Genomic DNA, 15705 nt, shown 5'->3' with positions numbered 1-15705 from the left:
CTATTATTGGGGGAAAGGGAGAAAACCAGAAGGTTGGGTTGGAAGGTATGATGCAATGAGGCGAAGGTTATTTCCATGATCTTCTTAACCTTTGTAGATTGCAAAAAGGAAAAAAAAAGGGGGGGAGGGGAAATTGAGGCAGGAAAGCTGCCCCATGAATCAGGGGTACAAACCTACCTTGCAGCTTCAGAATATCGCTCTAAGCATCGGAAGACAGCAGCTTGACGAAGATGGTTGCGAAAATAGGCAGGGTTCAAAATTACACTCCTTTGAAAATAGCAAACAAATGTTTAGGTCAAAGACCCAAAGTGACATCATACGGTAGAACCTTTTAACATTTTAACACCTTTTAACTCTGGGGAGTACAGATAGTCCTTATCTTACAACTTGTCATTTAGCAGGTTCAATGTTACAACATTAGTACTAAAGGTACTTATGACTCATGATTTGAAGTTTCAATGCCATGAGCATCCCTCTGTGGTCATATGATATCACATTTTCGATGCTTAGCAACCAGCCTGCATTTATGGTTATTTTCAGTATCCTGTAGTCAGGTGATTGTAATTTGTGATTTTTTTTTCTGACCATTTTTTTCCTGCCTATTTTGTCTGCCTATTGCAGACAGTAAATTTGCTTGCAGACCATGAGAATCAATTTATGACTGACACATTTGTTTAACGATCATTGCAAAAAAATGTCACAAAAATCAGGTTGGGCACTTGGATGTCTTGACTTTCAACTATTGTGACATAATGTGTGACAGAAACCAAAAAAGCTAATGCAATCCTTGGTTGTATAAACAGAGGGATAGAATCAAAATCATGTGAAATATTAGTACTGCTCAGGGGTTAAATGTTCCCAGTTTGGACCAGATCGCCCAATCCGGTAGCGGTGGCGGTGGGTGGTTTGGAGAACAGGTAGCAAAAATCCCTGCCTCCCCCCCCATGCGCAGCTGAGCCGCGCGATTGTCAGAGGCTTTTTAAAATTATTTTTAAAAGCATTTTTTCTACAACCTCTTCGGCTGAAAAAATGCTTTTAAAAGTAAAAAAATAAGCCTCTGATAATCACGCGGCTCAGCTAGGTTCGTCAGAGGCTTTTAAAAGCATTTTTTCTACAACCTCTTCGGGTGAAAAAATGCTTTTAAAAGCCTCTGACGATCCCAGCTGAGTTCCCTGATCGTCAGAGGCTTTTAAAAGCATTTTTTTTTACAACTCTTCGGCCAAAGAGGTTGTAGAAAAAATGGTTTTAAAAGTAAAAATAAAATAAAATAAATGGTCACGCCCACCCAGTCACATTATCCCCCGCTCCCCCAAGCCATGCCTACAGAACCGGTAGTAACAAATTTTACATTTCACCACTGGTACTGCTTTATAAAGCTTTAGTAAGGGCACACCTGCAATACTAAATCCAATTTTGGTCACCACATTACAAAAAAGATGTTGAGACTTTGGAAAAAGAGCAAAGAAGAGCAACTAGGACAGTGATGGTGAACCTATGGCACATGTGCCGGAAGTGGCACACAGAGCCATCTTTCCGGGCTCGCGAGCCATTGCCTATTTATTTATTTATTTATTTATTTATTTATTTATTTATTTATTTATTTATTTATTTATTTCATGCAATTTATATGCCACCCTATCTCCGAGGACTCAGGGCGGCTCACAATGGTAAAATGCATAATTCCTTATTAAAATGATATAAAATTAAAATCAAATTTAAAACAGTTTAAAATTCATTAAAAACCTCCCATCAGTCCAGGCTACGGAACAACCAGGTCTTCGACTCGCGGCGGAACGAGTGAAGATCAGGGGCCATCCGGAGTGCCAACGGAAGTTGGTTCCAGAGGGTGGGTGCACCCACAGAGAAAGCTCTCCCCCTGGGGGTCGCCAGCCAACACTGTCTGGCCGACGGCACCCTGAGGAGGCCCTGTCTGTGGGAATGCATCGGGTGATTGGGGATTGTCGCTGGCTGCAGGGGGTCCGACAGATATCCCGTTGTCAGATATCCTGTTGCTCTTCCAGTTTCCATCATGCTGGTCAATTGGTTTTCATGCCTGCGTGAGCGCAGGAAATCGGAAGAGCAGCCGCCAGGTGTGCATGCGCACGCCGGGAAAATGATCTTCTGGTTTTCAGTGCATGCATCCACACCGGACAGCTGGTTTTCACGCAAGCATGCATGCACACCAGAAACCAGAAGATCATCTTCCCAGCACATGCATGTGCACTGGGTGGCTGCTCTTCCAGTTTCTGGCACGCGCATGCATGCATGCATGCATGCACACACTCCTGTTTCAGCAGTCACTGCTGAAAAGGTTTGCAAACACTGAACTAGGATGATTAAGGGCCTGGAGACAAAAACATATGAAGAAGGGTTGCAGGATTTGGGTATGGCTGGTCTAGAGAAGCTAGACTAGGGGTGATAGGATAGCAGTATTCCAGTATTTGAGGGGCTGCCACATAGAAGAGGGGTTCAATTTATTTTCCAAAGTATCAGATGGCAGGACAAGAAACAGTGGATGGAAACTAATCAGGGAGAGAAGCAACCTGGGATTAAGGAGAAACTTCCTAACAATGAGGACAATTAACCAGTGGAATAGTTTGCTTTCAGAAGTTGTAGGTGCTTAGGGAGAGAGGAGTAGAGGGACAGGTAGGAAGGAGAGAGGAAAAGGGAGGAAAAGAGAGAGAGAGAGAGAGAGAAGAAAGGGAAAAGGAGAGGAAGAAAGAAAGAAAGAAAGAAAGGAAGAAAGAAAGAAAGAAAGAAAGAAAGAAAGAAAGAAAGAAAGAAAGGGGAAATAAGAGTAGGAGAGAGGATTAGAAAGAGAGGAAGAGGGGAGGAGTGGGGGAAAGGAAGGGGAAGGAAAGGAGGAAAGAAGAAAGTTGAAAAGAATAGAAGAAAGGGAGGGAAGGGTAAGGGGGAGAAGGAGAGGAATGGTTGTTGTGGAAGAAGGGAGATATGGAATGGTAGAAGAGCAACTCCAAATGTATTTTAAAGTTTTAGGATGAAGAATGAAACAATATGGAAGCCAAAAGATAATATGTGTGATAAAAATGGTTAAAGAGATTGTACATTTATATATGTTTTATGATAAATAAAAATTAAAAATCTTTTATATATAAAAACAGAAGTTATAGGTGCTTCATCACTGGAGGTTTTTAAGAAAAAACTGTACAGATATCTATCTGAAATGGTACAGAGCAGTGATGGCAAACCTTTTTGGCATCTGGGATGCGTCCCAGAAGAGGAGCTGCCTAGTGGGCATGCGCGCATCTGAAATTGAACTTCTGGTTTCCGGTGCGCACATACACACCAGCCAGCCAGTCTTCTGGTTAATGGCGTGCATGTGCGCGAGACGATCAGCTGGCCGGAGCACAAGCTCATGCTGGAAAACAGAAGACCAGCTCTTCCAGTTTCTGACACTGCTGTACGCACAAAGGCCAACTGATCATCATGTGCGCATGCGCGATAGAAACCTGGAAGAGGAACAAGCGATGCCACGTGTGCCAGGCAACATGGCTCCGTGTGCCACTTCGGGCACGCGTTCCATAGGTTCGCCATCATGGGTATAGAGTCTCCAGCTCTATTCTAATTGATTATTTCCATGATGGTCATAGGCCAAGGACTACCTGAATGTTGGCTGTATAAGTAGACCTCCGCTTACAACCATTTGTTTAGTGACGATTCAAAGTTACAATGACATTGAAAAAGTGTCTTATGACCATTTTTCACATTGCTGCAACATCCCCATGGTCACATGAACAAGATTCACATTGCTGCATGATTACACGTCATCGTTCAGGTCCTTGACAACCAACATGTGTTTATGACAGTTGCAGGATCCTGTTGTGACCCAGGCCCAAGCAGGTAGTAATCGACGCAAACAGTTCCAAAACAGACTTTATTAGAACAGTTGAGAATTAACTCATTCTCAGCGTAGTCCAAACTAAATTAAAACAAACTCTTCATAACACAAATTCTTCAGTCTAATCACCAACCTTGGTATAATTAGGCAAACTGCCAAAGGCTTTTCTTGGGAAAAGTTCAAAAGCCGAAGATGCCGACAAGAGATAAGTGCAGCAAGATTATCAACGTTGTTTTCCAACAAAGAGCCCAAGAACTGTTGCTGGTCTTTTAAGCCTTATGGGAGGGACCAATCATCTCTTGGCCCTACTCCTGAGTTGTCCTCTTTGCTTTAGCTGCTCTTGCCTTCTGGCAGCTCTTCTCATACGTGCACTAGGAACAGGCTCCTCCTGTTCCTCTGCCTCTCTTACTGTCAGCCTCTGGAGGCTCCGGAGTCCGCATATCATTCCCCGATGGCCCTGGCCCCATCTCTGCCTCCGATGCAGAGCCCTCATCAGGGCCTTCCCCAGCCTCCAGGACTGGTCCATGTTCTTCCTCAGCCCCATTGCTGTCTGACTCCACTGCCAGCTCCACATGCTGCTGGTGAACCACAACAGATCCTGGAACCATGTAGTCACTATTTCTGACCTTCCCAGCCAGCTTCCAACAAGCAAATTCAAAGGGGTGTGTGAGGGTTTGCTTAAGTGTTTCACTTAACAACTATAGTGATACACTTAACCATGGCAAAAAGGTTGCTGTGACAAAATGGGGTGCTACTCACTTAACAAACCATCTTGCTTAGCAACAGAAATTTTGGTCTCAATCGCGGCCATAAATCAACGGCTACCTGTCCATAAAGATTATTATCCAACAATTCTGAATTTGATACAAGAGAATCCTTATATTCAAATAAGCAAATATACATCACAGTAGTGGGTTTCACTTACTTTCACTACCGGTTCGGAACTGAGTGTGCGAGCACGCAAGCGTGCACTCGCTTCGCTCATACGCAGCACTTCTGCGCATGCGCAGTACCTTCTGTGCATGCGCAGAGCGTCCATGATGACATCCGGGTGGGTGGGCACAGCCTCCCGCTGCCGCTAAGGGTTTGCCCGAACTGGAGCAAACTAGTACAAATCCACCACTGATACATAAGTAATGACAACTATAGTCATGCCTACATTTTTTTTCTTTCCTTCAAATCCCAGACAATTCTTCTTCGCCCTGGGTCACAGTACTCTCTCAGTAAGAAAGAAGCCCTTTGTTACAAACCAAACATTAGCTACCGCAGTCTCACCAAGACCAATTTGTATGTCTGTGTGTGTCATTTTTACAATAAACTTGCTTAGAGACAGGTTAACAAACTGGCTGATCGCTGGGCCTCTCGCAAAAGATTTTAAAGGTGATTATTGCTTTTCCAAGCTGTTGTCAACAGTTGCTAATAGCTATATTGATTTTCCCCCTACCAGATTATTGGCGCGACCATTGGTAAGCAATAGCCCTAGTCCTTAACCACACATTTTCTACTGTCAAAGCCTGTTGTGTCCTGACGGAGGTAAACACACAGGGACTCATGACCCAATGATAGATAATGTCAACAAATTAGCTCTCAGGAGTTTTTTATTTTCCCCCTTTTCAAAATTATTCTTTTATTACTTTAAGAGGATCTCTTCTACAGTTCTTAACCCCCTTTTTCTTTTGTTTCCTGGAAAAATATGATAGACCTGACACTTTAGAGCTAAGAGCTGTAAGCTACTTTTGTTCATTTGAGAGTTTTAAGGCTTATCCAGATGATTGTTCAAGGTGTGCCCGGACCACGTTTAAGCCTTGACGGCACTGTCTCAAGAGGCCCCCGTGAAAACCAATAGCCTACAATTTTGTTTACAAGATCTGCGGAAGGGGAAGAAGGAGCAGCTTTAATGCAGAGGACAAACAAGAGAGAAAGCTTTGTGCATGCAAAGGACGAAGCTTAATTCGCCTTCCTTCGTATTGCAACTTAATTTTCATGGGTTTGTTCTGGAAAAACAAATGCAAGAGGCTGGTTTATGTTGGGGGGGGGTGGTGTCAGTCTTCTTAAAAGCAAAACAAATATTTTGCAACTGTATCCGACACTGAAATCCTTCCAACTCAGTGACTTGTCCAGTCCAGGCAATTATCAAGAGTCAACACTGACAAAGGGATGCGTATACACACAGAGGCACAGTGTTAAGTAAGGTTCAATTTCAAACCTAGCTGACTTTTCAGTATGGAATAATTTAAACCTCCCATACTTAATGTGAGGATTAAATCCATTTAATCTCTTACTTAATGCAGCAAATTCCATGCATCTTCCATGCCTACAAAGATTTATCTGCCTCCTTTTTCCTCATAATTGTATTATGAAAGAGATTGGACTAACTAGATCTGGTCTGCCTGTGATTTCGCATTAAGATATTCTTCCAAATATTATTTTGCCTTTTTGTAGAAACCAGTATCTTAAGATAATTATTCGCAAAACAGACTTTGGTTTAAACTGGTTAACAAACTTCAGTGGAGTCGTGGCTTAATCTGAGCAAAAAAAGAATGAAAGAAACTCAGAGGGAAAAAATGGTTTGATCATGTTACTAAAAAGTGGAGTATTAGATCCAGAATCTGAAGGAATGAGAATCCATATTATATTACATCTCCAGTAGATGAAAGTATTTAACTTAACAAATTTCAGACTAAAATGCCTTGGTGCTAGTGACTGGGCCTTCTTACGTCTGTTCTCATGCTTCATAAAAATGTAATATTTGGTTAATCCAGATTGGAAGTAACACTCAGCATAGTATAAAATAGAAAAGTAGTGGCAGGAGAATTCAAAGCAATATCAAAGCAAATGTGATGTAAAGAAAACTTACGAAAATGCTAGGCGTTACCAGTAGCAGATGGAAGGTCCATCTGATTATGTGGTAAATGTCCAGAATGTGAATGTTTTAGAACAAATACATGTTGCAAAAAACTGTTAAGGGCCTAAAGCTAGGACAGTTGCACAAAAGATTTCACAAGCTAGAGATGTGGTTGAAATGATTTCAGTAGACTGATGTTTACTTTATGCGTGTCTGCCACTTGGCAAATGGAGTTTTGCATGTTCACCCCCTGGCTTGTGTGGCCCGGTTTCCTGTTGGGTCATGGCCCGGTACCAGATTTTGGCCCGGGTGTTAGGGACTCGTGGTTTACATGACAATTCATATACATTTTTTCCCTCCATTTTAGCAAGCGATTATGTTAGTAGCATGTGAATCTAAGCAAAAACTGAAGAGTTGATCTTTCTCTCCAAATTTCACTCCATTCTGAGAGGGAAAACTGGGAAAGGATTCTTTAAAACATAACAATGTATTTTAAGTAGGGTATATAAAATCTTTGGGGCAGGAGATTAACTCTAAAGTTAGAGTAGACCTCTTTTGACGAGAATTTAAGGAATGCTATAGAGACGCGGTGGCTCAGTGGCTAAGATGCTGAGCTTGTCGATCGAAAGGTCAGCAGTTCAGCAGTTCGAATCCCTAGTGCCGCGTAATGGGGTGAGCTCCCATTACTTGTCCCAGCTTCTGCCAACCTAGCAGTTCGAAAGCACGTAAAAAATGCAAGTAGAAAAATAGGAACCACCTTTGGTGGGAAGGTAACAGCATTCCGTGCACCTTTGGTGTTTAGTCATGCTGGCCACATGACCACGGAGACATCTTCAGACAGCGCTGGCTCTTCGGCTTTGAAACGGAGTTGAGCACTGCCCTGTAGAGTCAGGAACGACTAGCACAAATGTGCAAGGGTAATCTTTATCTTTACCTTTACCTAAGGAATGCTGGCTAAACAATGTTTTAAGAGAATCCCTAAATCCTCCACTAGCCTATAGTTATAAATTTTCCTTTCTCTAAATGCATCTGGGGATAGTATCAGTCCAAAATGTTTTGAGCTCTCACAAAAACTGTGGTTATTTGCTGACAGTACATTCAAATTTAAACAGGAACTATGCCATATACCAAAACATTTCTCTCTGTAATGAAACCAAATGGGACAGCGGAGAATTGAGAAATTTTGATCCAATGGTAATTTTGCAAGAGAACAATTTTTCTAAATGGTTTACTTCTGCCCATTCATTTTTAAAGGATTTAATAAATAGGGAGAAAATCCTAGTGAAACCTTAGTATCTACTGTTAAGGTCTGGAAATACTTTTCTTTGATATTCCAGAAGGCTACAACAATCTGACATCATATAAGACCGCTCCCTATCTTCTTAAAATTAATCAGATATGGATTATCTGAATCAGTGGTGGGTTTCAAATTTTTTTACTACCGGTTCTGTGGGTGTGGCTTGGTGGATGTGGCAGGGGAAGGATACTGTAAAATCTCCATTCCCACCCTACTCCAGGGGAAAGATACTGTAAAATCCCCATTTCGTCCCGATCAGCTGAGACTTGGGAGGCAGAGAATAGATGGGGGCGGGGCCAGTCAGAATTTTTACTACCGGTTTTCTGAACTGCTCAAAATTTCCATTACCGGTTCTCCAGAACTGGTCAGAACCTGCTGAAACCCACCTCTGATCTGAATGTGTCCTTAACTCTTATTCACTTTTCCTCTGTTATATGCTTGTACAATTTTGATGCCATAATCATACATGCCACCTGGCTAAAGGCTCAATATAAGAATATGAAGTTAATAACCTATGCTTTTGATATATGGCTGTGAAACTGTTCCCAACTTGGTACCAGTATGGTTGAATTTGTAGGTCCAGTCAAAGATACAAGAAATGCATATTACAAGTAGTCCTTCACTTATGACCCTAATGCAGTGGTTCTCTACCTGTGGGTCCGGACCCCTTTGGGGGTCGAACGACCCTTTCACAGGGGTCGCCTAAGACCATCCGAAAACATATTTTCAATGGTTTTAGGAATAATTTTATGGTTGGGGGTCACCACAACATGAGGAACTGTATTAAAGGGTCACGGCATTAGGAAGGTTGAGACCCACTGCCCTAATGGAACCTGCCCAGTGATGGGTTGCCCCTGGTTCACATCAGTTCTATAGAACCGGTAGTAAAACCGGCGGGATGCTCCGCCCACTGACCCCAACGTCATCAAAATGCTTCTGCGCATGCACGGCCCTGTTGCAAACCAGTAGCTAAGGCAAGTAGAACCCACCCCGAACCTGCCCATCATGGTTTTAAGTTGTGACGGTTGCACAATGGATCAGTTATGTGCATTATGACCCTTTTTGCAATTGTCATCAGTGAACACTACACTTGTAAAGTTTGTAGAGTTTCTCAGCCATCCAGGTCATGGTTGTCCCGAAGATGCTTTTTCAGGAGGCAACTGGACATTTTTGCATTTTCTTTCCTTCCATTTCCCACCATCCAGTCAGAGCTGAAGAAGCTGAAGGAGCTTCTTGGATGAAAAATGAAACATCTTCAAAGAAAAAGCAAGAAAGTCCAGTTGCTTCCTGAAAAAAGACCTTTGGGACAACCATGACCTGAGTGACTGAGAATCTCTACAGACTTTTAGCTAGGCTATTTGGGATGAACAACTTTCCAATGGTGTGGGAGTATGAACGGATTTCCAGAAAAATTGCAGAGTACAGGAACCAGGAGCACCACTCAGGTGACCCTGAGGACACAGATAAATCTCCAAGTGGCCTCAACCACTCTCTAAAAGGATGCAAATGACCAGCTGTCTGCGAGGAATATAAATCCTTCCATTCCCCACTATCCAGTCAGAGCTGAAGAAGCTTCTTGGATGAAAAATGAAACGTCTTCAAAGAAAAAGCAAGAAAGTCCAGTTGCTTCCTGAAAAAGCACATTTGTAAAGTGAATGTCACAGTTGTTAAGTGAAAAAATGAATTGCTAGGGGCACATTTTTGTTGAAAACCAGGAGTAAATTTTGGCTTTTTGGCAAAACTGTCAGAAAATATGGACATGTGGCCGCAAGATACTGCAAAGAGCCTAACTTCAAGATCATAAGTAGCTCCAAGGTAGCTCTGTTGTAACTTTCACTGGTCACTAAGCAAACACTCATAAGCTGAGGATTTACCTGTATGCTTCTCCATGTGAGGACAGTTATTCCTCCTCTCCAAAACTACATGATGATCAAGGGCCTGGAGACTAAAACATACGAAGAACAGCTGCAGGATATGGGTTTGGCTAGTCTAAAGAAAAGAAGAATTAGGGACGACATAGCAGTATTCCAGTATTTGAGAGGCTGCCACAAAAAGAAGGGTGTCAGTTTATTTTCCAAACCACAGGAGGACAGGACAAGAAACAATAGTTGGAAACTAACCAAAGAGAGAAGCAACCTGGAATTAAGGAGAAACTAACAGTGAGGACAATTAACCAATGGAACAGCTTGCCTTCAGAAATCGTGGGCACTCCATCACTGGAGATTTTTAAGAAGAGACTAGGCAGCCACTTATGTAAAATAGTATAGGTTCTCCTGCTTGAGCTGGACTAGAAGACCTCCCTTCCTATTATTATTATTATTATTATTATTATTATTATTATTATTATTATTATTATCATCATCATCATCATCATCATTATTATTATTATTATTATTATTATTATTTATTGAATTTATATCCCGCCCTTCTCCCCGAAGGGACTCATTCTATTCTATTCTATTCTATTCTATTCTATTCTATTCTATTCTATTCTATTCTATTCTATTCTATTCTATTCTATTCTATTCTATTCCAGTCCAGTCCAGTCCAGTCCAGCCCAGCCCAGCCCAGCCCAGCCCAGCCCAGCCCAGCCCAGCCCAACCCAGTCATTCCATTCCATTTGCAAATGGAAAAGACTCAGTTCAACTTGAATAATGTGACATCATCCTTATTTTACTCAAAGCAGCAGAAATTGCTTGAGGGACCAGTTATGGTTGTAAGGCATATGTCTTCTATCTTCCATCCAAGGGAAAAGATAGAGATGCCATAAAACCAGCTGTGGTGCATCTGCAGTCAACCCTAGAGTGTGTTGCTTAAATGTAGTTACTTCTCTTTGCTTAATAGGCCGTTCCCATTTTTCAGATCTGAAGAAAACTGCTTGAAATCCTGGAGATTTGTCGTGTCTCCATCAACCATACGAGGAGGACTAACAGTCTGACTCAATGCACAGCAGCTTTTAATATTTTTGTTCGCCCAAACGAAGTTTTTTTTTTTCCAGAATGTAGCAAACATTGTCTGGTTTTATGTAGCAGCCACCATCACATGGAAAACTTGTAACTGAAAGGTGATAGATGAATATTATACATTTTAAAACATCTCCTACAAACATTCTAAAAACACCACCAAACAGCAAGAAAAATAACGAAGAGCGATGTTTTGATATTCTTGTGGAACGAAATGCTAATAAATAACATTACAAGCTTCCAGTGGCAGCCATAATTCATTTTTCTCTGTATCACATATTTGTTATTACTTTATGCACACCCATACATCTGAGTTAAGAGAACTATGCAAATCAAACTCCAAATGCAATTATTTGGCCTGTCTTTCCAGAATGTTTTCTTCTTGTCTCTCTTGAATAGCTCTACCACATGAAATAGATTTTCAATTATTTTTTATTTTCTCTGAAGCTAAACACTATCCTCTATCAGTAAATCATTTGGTCAGCCCTGTAGCCAAATCGTCTTTGAAGAAGATGTATTAAGCTTAGATATACAAATATACTATGTATGTATGTATGTACTGTATGTAGAATCAGACATAAAACATAGAATATTAGAACGTAGGAAGGGACCTTGGAGGTCTTCTAGTCCTACAACCTGCTCAAGCAGGAGACCCTATACCAGGAGTCTGCAACCTTAAGCACTCAAAGAGCTGTTTGGACCCGTTTCCCACATAAAAGAAAACATCGGGAGCCACAAAACCTGGGTGGGCGTGGCCAATTCAATGTCACTCACTTCCACCAGTCACATGAACCCCTAGCCACTCCTACACAGCCGGTCATTAGGGCAGAGAACCAGTTGTTAAAAAACACCAGGAACCACAAAACTCTTTTGACATACAGTATCTCTCTCTCCCTCTCTCTCTGTATCTCTCTATGTCTCTCTCTCCCCCTCTCTCTGTATCTCTCTGTCTCTGCCCCGGCCGCTTCTCCCTCCCCTGTTGTTGCCCTTACCTTCTCAGGCCAGGCGAGGAGTGACTGGGAGGGGAGGGCAAGGGACAGGGCCAGCCAGTGGTGGGATCACCCGACAGCAGAGGGCCTAAAGAGCCGCATGTGGCTCCAGAGCCACAGGTTGCTGACCCCTGCCCTATACCATTTCAGATAAATGGTTGTCTCCAGTGATGGAGCATCCACAATTTCTGAAAGCAAGCTATTACATTGGTTGATTGCTCTCGCTGTTAGGAAATGTCACCTTAGTTCTAGGTTGCTTCTTTCCTTGATTAGTTTCTATCCATTATTTCTCATGTTGACTTTTGGTGATTTGGAAAATAGGTTGACCCCCTCATCTTTGTAGGAGCCCTCAAATATTGGAACACTGCTATCATGTCTACCCTAGTCCTTCTTATTAAACTAGACATACCCAATTCCTGTAACCATTCTTTGTATGTTTTAGCCTCCAGCCCCCTAATCATTCTTGTTGCTCTTCTCTGCATTCTGTCCAGAGTCTCAACATCTTTTTTAATATTTGTGGTGACCAGAAGTGAATGCAGTATTCCAAATGTAGTCTTACTAAGGCTTTGTAAAGCAGTACTAGAACTTCACATGATTTCGATTCTATCCTTCTATTAATGCAGCCTAGGATTCCATTGGCTTTTTTGACTGCTGCCACACACTGTTGGCTCATTGAATAGAAGAAAAAAATAAGTATATATGTCCTTGTGTACTTAAAAAGATTTCTAAATAAAAACTCTCCATTCATCCTCTTAAATGAGATAGCACTTCCCCATTCCAGAGTAATGCACAATCTGGAGGTCCCATTGGACCCACAGGACTTATTTGTAAAATAGACACTAGCTATGTCCTTTGCTCAGCTCCATCTGCTGCTCCAGTTACAACCTTTCTGAATCTTGGGGGCCTTCAGATAGTCATTCACATCCTAACTCAAGGCTCAGCTGTGGCAATGCACCGTACATGAAAACCTCTTGGAAGCTTCAACTGATCCAGAATGCATTGATGTAGCCAAGGATGGGTGTGTTTTGCCTATGCTCATGTGACACCTCTACTTTGTGAGCTACACTGGTTGCTCATCTGATTTCAGATGCAATTGGAAGGTGTGAGATGTCACCCATAAACCCCGCTATGGTTGGCATAAGGCCAGTTTATCTGAAGGATTGTCCATCTCCCATGGTTTCTACCAGGCTAGTAGGTGCCAGCAGAACTGGCAGAATTAGCTCCTTTTTTATTAAACAGTGCCGTCTATTGGGACCCAGAAGTGTGCCTTCTATGTTCCCCTGCCTGCAGTTTGGAATGAGAATCTTCTTAACTCCATGTGGTTCTCACCCTGTTGTCATTCTGTAAAGCCTTGAAGATTTGGTTGTTCTTCCAGGTCTTGGGTTGAGATAGGTGCGGTCCCTTGTTGAGTGTGTTGGTTATTTTTTGGACTTGTTCCATAAAATTACATATCAATGGAAAGATAATTTAATCAAGAATGTAATGCAATAACTTTTATGAAGGATTTGCTATTAGAATAGCAGTTACAATATAAAGAAGAAAAGTAAAACATGTAGAAAAAATGAGATACATAAAAATTATCACCATAGAAAAAAAGAGATATACAAAAATGATCACCATAGAAAAAACGAGATATACAAAAATGATCATCATGTCAGTTAATACTTAGTTAGGTAACCTTTAGCATGAATTACGGCCTTACAATGTCTTTCCATGGAAAGTTCTGCAGCTATTATAACGTGAAACCAAGATTGAATAATTGTTTCTATTAACTGGGTTTTATTGCTGGGTCTCTTCTGACTAACAAGTTTCCTTAGCCGGCTCAATAGATTTTCAATTGGGTTAAAGTCTGTGCTAATACCAGGCCATTCCATCAGTGGAATAGGATTATCTTGAAACTCCACAAAAATAAAAGTGGTGTTATTAGCCATCAAACCTAAAAAATACAGTTTCTCCAAAAGGTTTCCACAATTTTGGCCACTACTGTATTGTAAGCCGCCCAGAGTTACTTGGAGATGGGTGGTGCCTAAAATAAAATAAAATAAAATAAAATAAATAAAATAAAATAAAATAAAATAAAATAAAATAATAAAATAATAAAATAAAATAAAATAAAATAAAATAAAATATAAAATAAAATAATAAAATAAAATAAAATAAAATAATAAAATCTGGATAAAATTCCGGATCTGCGCACCTTCCGCCGCGAGTTGAAGACGCTTTTATTTCATCAAGCTGGCCTCGCCTAAATCTTCTCCCTTTTAAGTGTAAATTCTAAATTTTAATGGATTTTAAAATATGGGTATTTTTAAATTATGGGTATTAATTCAGCCAAATTTATTTAATCCATTTTATTCGATTTTAAATTTTGTATATTTATGTGTTTTATTTCATGGCTGTGCACCGCCCTGAGTCCTTCGGGAGTAGGGCGGTATAGAAATTCAATAATAAATAAATAAATAAATAAAATAAAATAAAATAAAATAAAATAAAATAATAAAATAAAATAAAATAAAATAAAATAAAATAAAATAAAATAGAGGCTTTTGCTCAACTACATTTAAACTACACACGAATTTAAATGGAATACATGCATTGAACTCAGTCTGGATCATGTTCAGGGAGTTTTAATTTAGAACATTATGAATCACCATGGAATCTGTTGTTTTGGATCTGGTTGACATCACTGGATTTATTAGCTCTGCAAGCAATGAATTTTATAAGGCAATCAGTCTCACTGCATAAGTTACAGAATTCTGAAGACAGAAAGTTTGTGTTGTGGTGCAGTAAAGTGTAGATTATCTTGATCCTGGGCGTAAAGTATGGTTGTGCTCGCTCTCTAATGAAGAATCTATCCATTAGCTGAGTCTCTGATGTTGCCTCCTGTCATAACATCCCCGTGGGCAAACAGGGTTTAGTGTAAAAGTGATCAACAACCCACTGCCATCCCAAATCAGAGAGGCTGACTAGCCTAGATATATGTTTTTCGTGGTAGATTGTGACGTTTATCAGTATAAATCTTTCTAATAATACCTTTGTGTATAAAACGAAATTCTGTTTATTAAAATTAGCATTTTCCTGCTCTCTTCAGGAAGGAAAATCCATGTGCAGAGAAAATATCCTTTGCAGAATTTATTGCATACTGATTTACATTCTTGGATGCTTGTTATAATTGGTTTACAGAAGATACAATTTCTGGTGTTTCCTTGATTTATGACTCTTCTTTTTCCATGGAAGATTTAAGTGACATGCATTGATGTGTGTTATCTATTTGTTGGACTGAAAACAGATCGAGCTGCAGATGGAAGGCGTACTTATCCAAAGCAAAAGGTATGAAACCAATAAAGAAGAATATTTGTAGCTCAAGGTTGAAATGAGCGGTTCTTTGTGCTCTTTGAACTTAGTTGCTTTCTTGCAGATGTTTCATTACCCAAACTAGGTAACATCATAAGTGCTAGTGTCACTAGCACATCATCACTAGAACTGATGATCTTTCCTAGTTTGGGTAATGAAATGTCTTAAAGAAAACATCCAAGCTCAGAGAGCACCAATCCAATACATCCAATAGTTAGAAGCTTATAGCTTTAGTTTGGCAAGATTCTGTCCATTAGGGGTAAGCAAATAAAGAACTGAACTTGACTGAATGTCACAATGTAGTCCCTGATACCACTTTTATTGCCTAGTATTTAGAATAGAATAGAATAGAATAGAATAGAATAGAATAGAATAGAATAGAATAGAATAGAATAGAA

The 15705-nt window shown here is 40.5% G+C and overlaps 1 protein-coding gene across 1 annotated transcript in view; it reads right to left on the bottom strand.

Moving 5' to 3' along the window:
• Positions 1-15705, bottom strand: part of SPATA16 (spermatogenesis associated 16) — a 207541-nt gene that overhangs the window by 125123 nt on the left and 66713 nt on the right. The window contains exon 3 of the mRNA XM_070945958.1: positions 178-267. Within this exon, the coding sequence (XP_070802059.1) occupies positions 178-267 (90 nt within the window). The remainder of the gene's footprint in view (positions 1-177; positions 268-15705) is intronic.

The sequence above is a fragment of the Pituophis catenifer genome, unplaced genomic scaffold (assembly GCF_029215685.1).
Source record: "Pituophis catenifer annectens isolate HBS135680 unplaced genomic scaffold, rPitCat1.0.hap2 SCAF_6, whole genome shotgun sequence".
Lineage (NCBI taxonomy): Eukaryota > Metazoa > Chordata > Lepidosauria > Squamata > Colubridae > Pituophis > Pituophis catenifer.
The sequence above is the reverse complement of the archived record's forward strand: the minus strand, read 5'-3'. Positions and strand labels throughout refer to the sequence as shown.